General features: G+C 51.7%; 1 protein-coding gene across 1 annotated transcript in view; it reads left to right on the top strand.

Moving 5' to 3' along the window:
- The window catches only part of LRRC7 (leucine rich repeat containing 7), a 102,920-nt gene extending 92,546 nt beyond the window's left edge, over window positions 1–10,374 (top strand). Inside the window, exons 19-24 of the mRNA XM_058842544.1 lie at window positions 186–335; window positions 3,755–3,874; window positions 5,356–5,574; window positions 7,443–7,535; window positions 8,692–8,766; window positions 9,984–10,374. Of these exons, the coding sequence (XP_058698527.1) occupies window positions 186–335; window positions 3,755–3,874; window positions 5,356–5,574; window positions 7,443–7,535; window positions 8,692–8,766; window positions 9,984–10,091 (765 nt within the window). The 3' untranslated portion in view covers window positions 10,092–10,374. The remainder of the gene's footprint in view (window positions 1–185; window positions 336–3,754; window positions 3,875–5,355; window positions 5,575–7,442; window positions 7,536–8,691; window positions 8,767–9,983) is intronic.
- The last annotated feature ends 928 nt before the right edge of the window (window positions 10,375–11,302 follow it).

The following is an 11,302-nucleotide window of genomic DNA, read 5'->3' as shown; positions in this document are numbered from 1 at the left end:
CCCATTTTCTGTACGAGGAGCAATGTACTCGCTTTGTGTGACCAGTGCATGCCTGGAGGAGCTATTGATACTCGGTACTGTTTGTTGGCTTAAACTAAAACTCTGTGAACTTAACCATGTATGTGTGAGACTTAATTCTGAGCATGTGTGTTCATATGTGTCCCGTGGTTGTTTCCTCTACTCAGAGCGCTGCTTACAAACACCACACAGTTAGCCTTGGCATGCTGCACTCTGGAGGGGTTTCAGCCATGCATGCCGGCCGAAGCATGACTTTAAACTTGCAGCCTAAATCTAAATTTGAAAACCAAATGCTTCAAGAGCTACCTCTACCGAAAGTAAGTATGGGCTAGCCAGCATTCCCGGCATTCCCGGTTAATTAACGATCCTTGCTTCCTCCTGGTTTAGCTTCTGCCTCTTCCTCGCGCTTTTTCGGTGCCCGGTCCACAAAGCAAGGCTGGCAGGGACGTGGCTCTGCCCCTTGGTGGCCTTGCTTTTTGGATTCTGGAGCTCCCTGGCTGTCATTCCTGCTTTCCTGCTCTCCTCACACACACCAGGGCTGTCATTTGCTCACTGGGGAACGTGGTTTGCTCTGGGGCTGTTTGATCCTAGAAAAACGGGTGTGGAAATGTTGAACGGGCTCCAGGAGATGGGGATTTTCATATTTGAGCATTAACTGGGTGTGCTGTAACACCTGATGGGTTTTGAACACGTTATCACACCCAAAACCATTTGAAACTTTGAGAAACACCTAAAAAAGAGAACTTTTTCATCATTTATTTACTGTTTATCTTACATTTATCATCAATATATTGCTGACTAGTACAGACGTACAAAACTACGTATTCCCAAGGAATATTTGGAGGGAGAGGGACCCAGGACAAGGCAGAGAGGGCCATTCCTGCAGGATTCTCAGTGTCAGCGAGGGATGCTGAGACCTTTCTGATGGCTCAGCCTCTCCTTGCCCTGGCACAGGAGCTGAGGGGACAAATCAGCAGCAGCTCTGTCGATAATTACAGGGCAGCAGAGCCGGAATCCCGGCTTTCCAATGGGATCATCCGTGCTGGGAACCACCAGGCTGGCCCCTGGCAGCCGCCCAGGCCGGAGCAGCCTGGCCAGCAATTCCCAAAGGAGGTTTCCAAGGGTTCAGAGCTCAGCTCCGAGGATTTGAGGAGAGCAGGATAATTTAGCAGCAGCAGGAGCTGGCCCAGAGCTCGGCCCTGCTCCTCCTGCCCACCCCAGGCGTGTCCCGGCCGGAATTCCGGGCAATCCAGGGCAGGATGGCAGCGCACAGGGAGCAGTGCCAGGCCTTTCCCACTGTCCCTCCATCCTCTGTCACCTCCATGCCGTGTCCCCCCAGGTCCTGCTCTGGGGCTGTGCTGCTCTGTGGTGGGGCGGGAGGCTCCGAGGGGATCCCGCCTGGGTGTGTGTGCTGGGCAGGGACACCCCAGTGTTGTCTTTGCTTCCCAGGAACTTGTTTGTCTGCTCAGGTGCTTGTCACGAGTCCCTGGAAAAATCCATTGGGAATCAAGCCCAAAGAACGATGCTGGTTGCCTCCTCACGTTAGGAATGAGGTGTTTTATGGCACTTCCAGGATTTTTAGGCTGTAGGTGAATATGGGTATTAATGATGGATGTCTGAGGAAATTCAGGAATCTGCTCTGTGGAATATTTTGGGGCGTGGTCTGATGTGGATTATTCTGCTTTTCTATTTCACCAGCATTCCATTGCTCCATATCCATAGAAACTGTGATGCTGACTTTTGCATCGAGGGGTCGTTCTCTGGCTGTACTGTTTGGGAAAATGATTGTTGGGAAAGATTACTGCAGGGGGAAATGACTGTTGGAAAAATACTGTGTATATTTAGTGTTGTTTAATTTTATTGCTTCACACCTTCCACAGAATTTGCATTTCCTAAAGAATCCAGGCCACAGCAGTTTAATCCTTGCCTCTCCTCCTCCCTCCTTCCCGTGGCCTGGATTCGAGAGAGTAATGAGTGAGCTCTGGCTGTCAGGAAATCAACTTGAACAATGAATTACATTGAAAACCTTCATGGCATCAATCTACTCCCTGCAGAAAATGTGGGAAGTGCTGCTTTTCCTCTTTTCCCCAGATTTCATGGAAGTGGAGCAGCCTCTCCCAGCCCAGGAAATGGCCAATATTGCAAGGGGATGAATTCCTTTTGCTGCAGCAAACGCAATCCCAGGATTTCCCTGTTTCTGGAGGAAGCTGAGAGCACTCTCTGCATTTTCCCTTTTCCCTCTGGAGTGCCAATTCCCCTCTGCAGATCAGGCCCAGCCCTCTCCAGAGGGATCCTGCCCGTTTCTGGCTCCCAGTGAAAAGTTTTTAAAGTTCATCATTTGGTGCAACCCATTCCCAGAACTCCCAGAGTGGGAATTCCCATTGGGAATAACAGTGAGGAGGGGAGCAGAGCCTGGGAAAGGCACCCAGAGGGGTCCATAAATTGATCCCTTGGGATGTGAGCAGATTCCCAGGACAGCTCTGCAGGGAATGGCTCATTTTTCCCTTTAAATGGGGTTAAAGAAAGCTCTGCAAGGAGATTCTGGGCTTTAAACAGGGGAAATGTTTTTCTAGTGGTTTTTAATAGAAGGAAAAACACAAATTCCATGATTTTTCTAGAGGATTTCTTGAATGGCGAAAGAATTCTAATGGAAGTTTCATTTTAAATAATCAGAGTTGGAGTTTTTTTCACTTCACCTCAGAGACGTGATTTAAATCATAATTTCCTTCTATTTCTTTTCCAACTTCTGTTAAAAATTAGTTTTTAATGGAAAAATTCCCAACTTTCACATCTCAGAGCAAATTTGATTAATTCTTCACCCATCTAGAGAAGTGTATCCTGATTTATTTATTTTTTTTTTTAGTCTAAGCTAGAGAAGGAATTCCTGGAATGGCAGAGGGGAAGGATGGATATTTTTTATTCCTTTGCAGATCCCCATTAACCAATAAGCACTACACTGTGCCAGGTTCTGTCAGAGGCAGGACAAGGCTGGGATTTTGGGAAGTTTGACACCCAAAAGGTGTTAGGAAAACTCCCAGTGATGATCAAGAAATAGAGAGACCAATAACAGAAACTCGGGATCGGGCAGGAAAAGTCCAAGCCCTGTCCAAAGTCCTGAAAACAGGAATGAAACAACCAGGGGGGAATGTGACACGGAAGAGACACGGAACAGGAGAGAAAAGGGAATTATGAACATTGAGGAAACGCTCCCTGTGTGTTGTGGCCATTCATGTTGAGGCAAACATTGAATTTTGGGTTAATATTGTACCAAAAAATGTCCCTGGCACAAGCCAGGAGGTCCTGCGAGCTGCACACGGAGCCAGCACAGCCTCGGCACTGCCAGCAGGGGATGTTTGCTGCAGAAAACACAAACACCTCATTTTTCCTGGTGGCAAATCCTTCCTAAAAAAAGTTCCTGCCGCTGGAATGAGCAGCGAGAAAGTCCCGACTCCGGGAATTAACGCCAGGCCGTTTAAATATCGCAATTTTACCAAAATTCGTTTCTCCGAAAGTAACGAGTCCCCATCCAATGAATTTTCTCTTCTCTCTCATCATTCATTATTCTCGTGATTTCTGTCCCAAACCTCTCGAGCTCTCCCGCTTGCAGAGAGTCCCAGAGCCCGCCGTGCCGGCGCAGCGCCGGGCGTGGCGGCCGTGGCGCGTGGCCGGGTTGTTGTGAGGTGAGCGTGCGAGGCTTTGTGCCGGTCACTAAAGGCTGCCCTGCATTTGTGAACAGACCCCGTCGCAGCAGAGCAGCCTCCTGGACAACGGGCAGGACGAGGTGGCCGTGGGCAGCCCCTGGACCCCGTACCCGCTGGGCCGGCGGGACGTGCCCCCCGACACCGTCACCAAGAAGGTAAGGACAGCTCGGGGCGGCCTGGGGGTGCTGCCAGCATTAAAGCAAGAGTTGTGTGAGTTGAGGGCGCTGGTTTTGATGCCTTGAGAGGCTCCTGGAGCAGAGGCTGGGCAGGGTTAAAGGAATAAAACAGGGATTTATTAAAAGCCCTTCCAAGGAGCACCTTGGGCAGTGCAAGAGCCCGGCCGTGGCTCCACCCGAGCTGGGCTCTGAGTTTCACACTTTGATAAGTTCTGCTCTATGAATTAATTGTCCAATTCCAGCTCCAGGTGATGCATTCCTCACCCTCACATCAATTCCCTGCTGGTTGTAGCCTTTGGGCCTGGAGCTGCAATTTTTTCTGCCTGAGCTGTGAGGAGAACTCGCTGGGGCTTTCTGTGAAGTTCAGAGTTAGGGCAGGGCAGAAGGGGGAAATATGAAAGCTGAAAAAACTTCAGGCATCATTTTCATGGTACCCCTTTGTGTGCTCTGGCTCTGCTGTGGGCAGTGGGCACGGAGAGCTGGGCTGGGTCTCCTGTCCTGGTCCTGCAGTTTCATCCCAAGGTTTCATCCCTGTTTTTTGTTCAGTCCATAAAAAGCAGGAGTGGTGGAATGGCTGGGCTGCTCCTGGGCTGCTCCTGTCCTGGTCCTGCAGTCTCATCCCGAGGTTTCATCCCTGTTTGTTGTTCAGTCCATAAAGAGCAGGAGTGGTGGGATGGCTCCAGGCCAGCCCTGCACAGGCACAGCCCTTTTGCTGATAAACTCCCTGGGAAAGGGTCTCATTTCTGGTGGATCTGTGGTGGTGGATACAGAATTCCAGTGCCGGAGCTCCTGGCTGCCCATGGGCTGGGCTGGGCTGGGCTGGGCTGCTCTGACCACAAAGCTGGAGAGTGGAGAATCCTCCCTCACACCCCGTGTTGGAGCTGCAGGGATGAGCCAGGATAATCCCAGGGATCGCTGTCGGGAGATCCATGCCTGGAGTGCCAGGAGAGCACAGCGGTTCCTGCTGTGTGTGGGGATCCCACGGAGCTCCCCCCTGCTCCAAGCTTTTATCCAGGGCTGCTGCAAAAGGAGGAGCCTTTGGCTCCCCGAGATCCCTGGGCCAGGGGAAGTGAAACAAAAGCCATCAGTGCCTCCAGGCAGAGCAGGAGGGGAGGAGGGATGGAGTTGGCCCTGACAGCCGAGCTGTTTGTCCTCTGAGAAGTCGGGATGAGCAGTGTGGGATCGCTGCTCTTGCCAGCGGTGAGGGCTGTGCTGGGCAGGGGGGCTGTGCTGGGCAGGGGGGCTGTGCTGGGCAGAGGGGCTGTGCTGGGCAGAGGGGCTGTGCTGGGCAGGGGGGGCTGTGCTGGGCAGGGGGGCTGTGCTGGGCAGAGGGGCTGTGCTGGGCAGAGGGGCTGTGCTGGGCAGGGGGGGCTGTGCTGGGCAGGGGGGCTGTGCTGGGCAGGGGGGGCTGTGCTGGGCAGGGGGGCTGTGCTGGCCACTCCTGACGGATGTGCCCACAGGCAGGTAGCCACATCCAGACGCTGATGGGATCACAGAGCCTGCAGCACCGGAGCCGGGAGCAGCAGTACGAGGGCAGCATGAACAAGGTCACCATCCAGCAGTACCAGCCACCCCTGCCCATCCAGATCCCGTCATCCCAGAGCTCCCGGGCCCCCCAGCCCCAGCGGTGCCTCATCCAGACCAAGGGCCAGCGCAGCACGGACGCCTACCAGGAGCAGGTGAGCCACAGGAACAACAACATTCCCGGCTTTCCCAAAGTGTCCACGGGAACCTCGGGCAGGAGTGGGACAGCTGAGCTGGGCAGCCCAGGGGAGCTGGAACTGGGGGAGCTCTGCTTGGTGTGGGAGAGCTCTGGCTGGGCTGGAGGAGCTCTGGTTGGGCTGGAGGAGCTCTGGCTGGGCTGGAGAAGCTCTGGTTGGGCTGGAGGAGCTCTGGTTGGGCTGGAGGAGCTCTGGTTGGGCTGGAGGAGCTCTGGTTGGGCTGGGAGAGCTCTGGTTGGGTTGGAGGAGCTCTGGCTGGGCTGGAGGAGCTCTGGTTGGACTGGGAGAGCTCTGGTTGGACTGGGAGAGCTCTGGTTGGGCTGGAGGAGCTCTGGTTGGATTGGAGGAGCTCTGGCTGGGCTGGAGGAGCTCTGGTTGGATTGGAGGAGCTCTGGCTGGGCTGGAGGAGCTCTGGTTGGACTGGAGGAGCTCTGGTTGGACTGGAGGAGCTCTGGCTGGGCTGGAGGAGCTCTGGCTGGGCTGGAGGAGCTCTGGCTGGACTGGAGGAGCTCTGGTTGGACTGGAGAAGCTCTGGTTGGACTGGAGGAGCTCTGGTTGGATTGAGAGAGCTCTGCTTGGACTGGAGGAGCTCTGGTTGGATTGAGAGAGCTCTGCTTGGACTGGAGAAGCTCTGGCTGGACTGGAGAAGCTCTGGTTGGACTGGAGGAGCTCTGGCTGGGCTGGAGGAGCTCTGGTTGGGTTGGGAGAGCTCTGGTTGGACTGGGAGAGCTCTGGTTGGGCTGGGAGAGCTCTGGCTGGGCTGGAGGAGCTCTGGTTGGATTGGGAAAGCTCTGGTTGGTTGGAGGAGCTCTGGCTGGACTGGGCACAGTCTGGATCCATCCTTTTCCCAGCACCAGCCACCAATACCCGTTTTCTCCCAGACTGACCCAGTGACACCGTTTGGAACTGAGGTCCCTGAGCAGAGCCGGCATTCCTGGCTCAGCCTGAATTAATTTTCATCTTCTGCCCTTTCCCCAGTGACCCAGCCCAGTGCCAGCAGGGCAGGGCTTTGGTGGGACTCTGCTCTGCTCAGAGCTGCCCAGCACAGCCCAGCTGCTGCCCCTGTGCCCCAACCTGGCACAGGCACTGGGGAGTTCCTCATTCCCTGCTCCTGTCCCCACTGGATTTGTCCTTCAGGACTCTGCAGGGCTGTGTGAGGCTCCTGAGGAGCAGAATGAGGTGCAGAGCCATCCCTAAACCTTCCTCCTGTGGGGAGTGTCACTGGAGCCCTGGGAACAGCCCCTGTCCCATGTCCCTGATGTTCAGAACCTGCTGGGGGAGGCCATGAAGCTCTCTGAGCTCATTTTTATTTTATATCCAACTCCCCAAGGCTCTTTGGAGCCACCCTGAGTGAGAGAGGAGGCTCAGCACCGATTCCTGGTAGGGTTTGGTGCTCAGTGCAGGCTGTCAGATCCCAACACTGCTCCAGAGATCCCAGAGTTTTATCCCTTGGCTTTGTCCCAGGGGTGCTGCACCCCTGGCTCCTCCTGGGAAAATAAAATTGCACCACACAAAGCCTCCCTAATGGGTTTATCCCAATGTTTAAGTGGAAAAACCTGGCCAGGGTGAACTTCTCTTTCACAAACCTAAAGGGGTTTTTCCTTCTTGAAAAGAAAACATTAAAATCCATGCAAAAAATAATCTGTGAGCCACAGGGAATGTTGTGGCATTGCTGCAGTGTGGAGAAATGCAATATTCCAGAGGTTTTTTCCCATTTTGTGGTGTGCAGGGGCTCAGCTCATCCAGGGAAATGGGATGGGAGGGAAGGAGGTGCCGTGGCTGGGGCAGGATTCCGTGCTGACATCATCCCTCTTTTTCCTACCTAGTTTTGTGTGAGGATAGAGAAGAATCCTGGCCTTGGGTTTAGTATCAGTGGTGGAATAAGTGGACAAGGAAATCCATTCAAACCTTCTGATAAGGTGAGTTTGAAATTCCTCTCTCCCTGCTCCGTGTTAGAGAGGTCCCAGAGTGGAGGCAGGGAACATGAGGGGGATGTTTGTGCCCCTCCTGGCATAATTGAAAGAGTTTTATCCCCATACTTGGCTTTGGTTTTTTGTTGTTGTTTGTTTTTTTTCAGCACTGTTGTTTGCTTTTTTTCCCAGTTAAAGAAGATGAGGGAATCCAGCCTCAATCCCATGAGTGTCTGGCCCATATTCCCTGGATAAGATAATTTCTTGGGCTGTTTTCTGGAGAATTGTCTCTCTTGCTTTTTAAGAGTCGCCTTAGACCCCAATCCAACTTTTACTAAATTAATTAGAGGGAACCCTAAAGCGCAGTATCATCCCTGGAGGCTGAAATTCCAGGCTTTGTAGCTGCTGTGTCAAATAAAACCAGTCTGGAAACCCCTGGATCCTTCCAGACCCCAGGGCAGCAGTTGTCTCCTGAACTGGGAGTTAAAACTGACACCTGGTGATGGTCAGGGACACTCAGGATTTATTTTGGGAATTGCACACTTCAGATAAATCTGTTTGCAATAGGAGGAGGCTTCGAACACTCCAACATGTGGTGAGGCCCAGCTCCCAGGGCTGTAGGATTGGGAATTCACACCTGTGGATTTGTGTTTGGTGCCCTGGAACTGACTGGAGTTTGTTGGAAAAGGAGGCCTTGGACACATTCCTGGAGTTGATGTTCTCAGATAATACTGGATTCGTGCTGCAGGGACAGGGAGAACTTCCATAAATATGGAGAATGATTGGCAAATTGTGAAATTCAAGCTGTGCTTCCTAGAGGAAGCAAAGATTGCTGTCCAGATATTATGATACACATTATTTTAATAATTAACACTTGCTCCATTTTAATTAGCCTCCTGACAACCTGTCACTCATGCCCTGCTCACTCTGGGCTTTCTTTGTGATGTGGGGTTTTAGTTTTAAATGAGCCACAATTATTGATAAGTGCTGAAGGTCCCAGAGAGCTGCTCCACCCCCAAACTGGTGTCTGGTAGCAAACAGAATAAATCAGTTTGGTGTTCACCCATCTCCAGGGTATCCAGAGCCCCCAGTTAGGGAACCCCGTGTTTTTTGGGATGTAGTTCTTGGAGAAAGCATCCTAACCTGTGTTACTTCTGACTTATAGGGTATCTTTGTTACTAGGGTTCAGCCTGACGGCCCCGCCTCCAGCCTGCTCCAGCCCGGAGACAAAATCCTCCAGGTAGGGATGCCTTGGGAATCCTGGGCTCAGAGCTCAGCCTAAAAATACCCTGGGTGCTGTTTGCAGCAGGAACCACCTGCCACTGGTGTTCTGGGGACTTCAAAACTCATTTACAGCTCCTGCCCAAAGCAATTCTTGCCCTGGTGGCCATGGGCACCTGCTCTGAACCAAAGCTCGTGGGCAGTGCCCAGGGCAGGGCTTGTCCCCTGGGCTGGGGCACCTCCGGCCCTGGGACCACTCTGGGGCACCCTCAAACCTGAGCCTGAGGGGCTGGAGAGAGTCCAGGGCAGGGAACAGGGCTGGGAAAGGGCTGGAGAATCCCTGAGGGAGCTGGGAAGGGGCTGGAGAATCCCTGAGGGAGCTGGGAAGGGGCTGGAGAATCCCTGAGGGAGCTGGGAAAGCTCAGCCTGGAGCAAAGGAGGCTCAGGGGGAATTTCTGGCTCTGCACAAGTCCCTGGCAGGAGGGGACAGCCGGGGGGATTTGGGATCTGCTCCAGGAGGAGAGGGAACAGCCCCAGGCTGGGCCAGGGGAGGCTCAGGATGGAGGAATTTTTCCCTCAAAGGGAGCTCAGACCCTGTGGATTCTTTGGGAATCACATTTCTCCTGCTTTTCCCATCGAGTTGTGACAGTCCCAGTCATTCCCAGAGGACTCTGCTCAGCCCTGGCCATTCCCCCTTTGTGCCCCTCAGCTCCTCATTCCAGATTCTCCTCTCTGGGCTCTGTCCCTGTCTGTTTTCCAGGCTGGCAGTGCCACCAGTCCCTGCTGGAGGATCCATCTCCCACCCCAGCCTTGTCCTCACACTCTGCCCCTTGATCTCCCTCTGGATCCTCCAAATCCTCGAGATCCCTCCCAGCCCACACTGCAGAATTCCAGCATTCCCTGCACGCCCCGTTTTGGCACAGTTGTCGATGTATTTGGAATTTTCCCTGCCTGGAATTTGAATTCCTCTTTCCCAGAGGAAAGATGTTTTATTGTATTAAGGCTTTAAGCGGGTCCTGCTCAGACCCCAGAGCCACAGCATGATTTCAGTGGGAATAAAATCATTCCTTGGAGCACCCAAGCCATCCCACAGAGGACAAGAGAAAAGTGTGCTCATGAGAAATCCTCATATCTTCATTACTTATTTTAGCCTTGCTTTTAATTGCCAAATATCCCTTTTTTTCCCCCAAAAAACAATCCACTAAAGCCTCTTCCCTTGTGTTTTCCCTGCTGCAGGCCAATGGACACAGCTTTGTACACCTGGAACACGAGAAGGCTGTGCTCCTACTGAAGAGTTTCCAGAACACAGTAGACTTAGTTATCCAACGTGAGCTTACTGTCTAAATATTTTTTTATAAATAGTAAATATGTCTAGCCAGATCTAATGTTCAAACAGATTTATACATAGGAAACCAATTTTTTGCCAATTGCTGGACCAATGGCAAACAGTAGTGCCAAATGTATAATACTCTATGTTAGTACCAATCATCGGGAGAAAATATAAGAATTAACTCTATAAATATATTGTTCATGTGGCTCCGTATTAGTTTTACTTGTCAGCCTCTGGCTGTGCATTGGTGCGTTTTTTTAACCAAGTTCCTTCTTAAAAGTCAATTTCATATGATTTCAAAACACAGAAGCACATACAAATCCTTTAGGAATTCTGCTGTCCATCAGAAACACTGCCTCAAAGTTGTATATGCCTTTATAAAATGAAATATATTAACCTGTACTTCCCATGAAATATTTCTATCATGTCGCATACGAAAGTATAGAGAAGAAAATATTTTCATAAACACCTCAAAGAAAGTATATATTAAATTAAATTTAATAATGTTCATTTATTTTCAATGCAAAGATATTCTATGCCTTATGAAAATACCTGTACATATGCCGTGTGTATAGCTGGCTCCGTAGGGATCAGGAACAATTCACTATACAGGGTGAGAGACTTCTCCAATTGTAACTCTGGGACCTCGGGACAAGGAACCCACGTGGGAATGGGATAACTCCCTCTGGAATGGGTGAACTCCCTCTGGAATGGGTGAACTCCCTCTGGAATGGGTGAACTCCCTGTGGAATGGGATAACTCCCTCTGGAATGGGATAACTCCCTCTGGAATGGGAAAACTCCTTCTGGAATAGGTGAACTCCCTCTGGAATGGGATAACTCCTTCTGGAATGGGAAAACTCCTTCTGGAATGGGTGAACTCCCTCTGGAATGGGTGAACTCCCTCTGGAATGGGATAACTCCTTCTGGAATGGGTGAACTCCCTCTGGAATGGGTTCATTCCCTCTGGAATGGGTTAATTCCCTCTGGAATGGGTTCATTCCCTCTGGAATGGGTGAACTCACTCTGGAATGGGATAACTCCTTCTGGAATGGGTGAACTCTCTCTGGAATGGGTTCATTCCCTCTGGAATGGGTTCATTCCCTCTGGAATGGGTTAACTTCCTTTGCTTTGGCTCTTCCCTCGATTCCATGTGCACACACTACAGGAGAACACCGAGGACAGGCAGGTTTGGCTCACGGATGGAGGAAGGTTGTGATGGTGGC

Source organism: Poecile atricapillus, chromosome 7 (genome assembly GCF_030490865.1).
Source record: "Poecile atricapillus isolate bPoeAtr1 chromosome 7, bPoeAtr1.hap1, whole genome shotgun sequence".
Classification (NCBI taxonomy): Eukaryota; Metazoa; Chordata; class Aves; order Passeriformes; family Paridae; genus Poecile; species Poecile atricapillus.
Note: the sequence above shows the minus strand (reverse complement) of the source record. Positions and strands in the feature narration are given on the sequence as shown.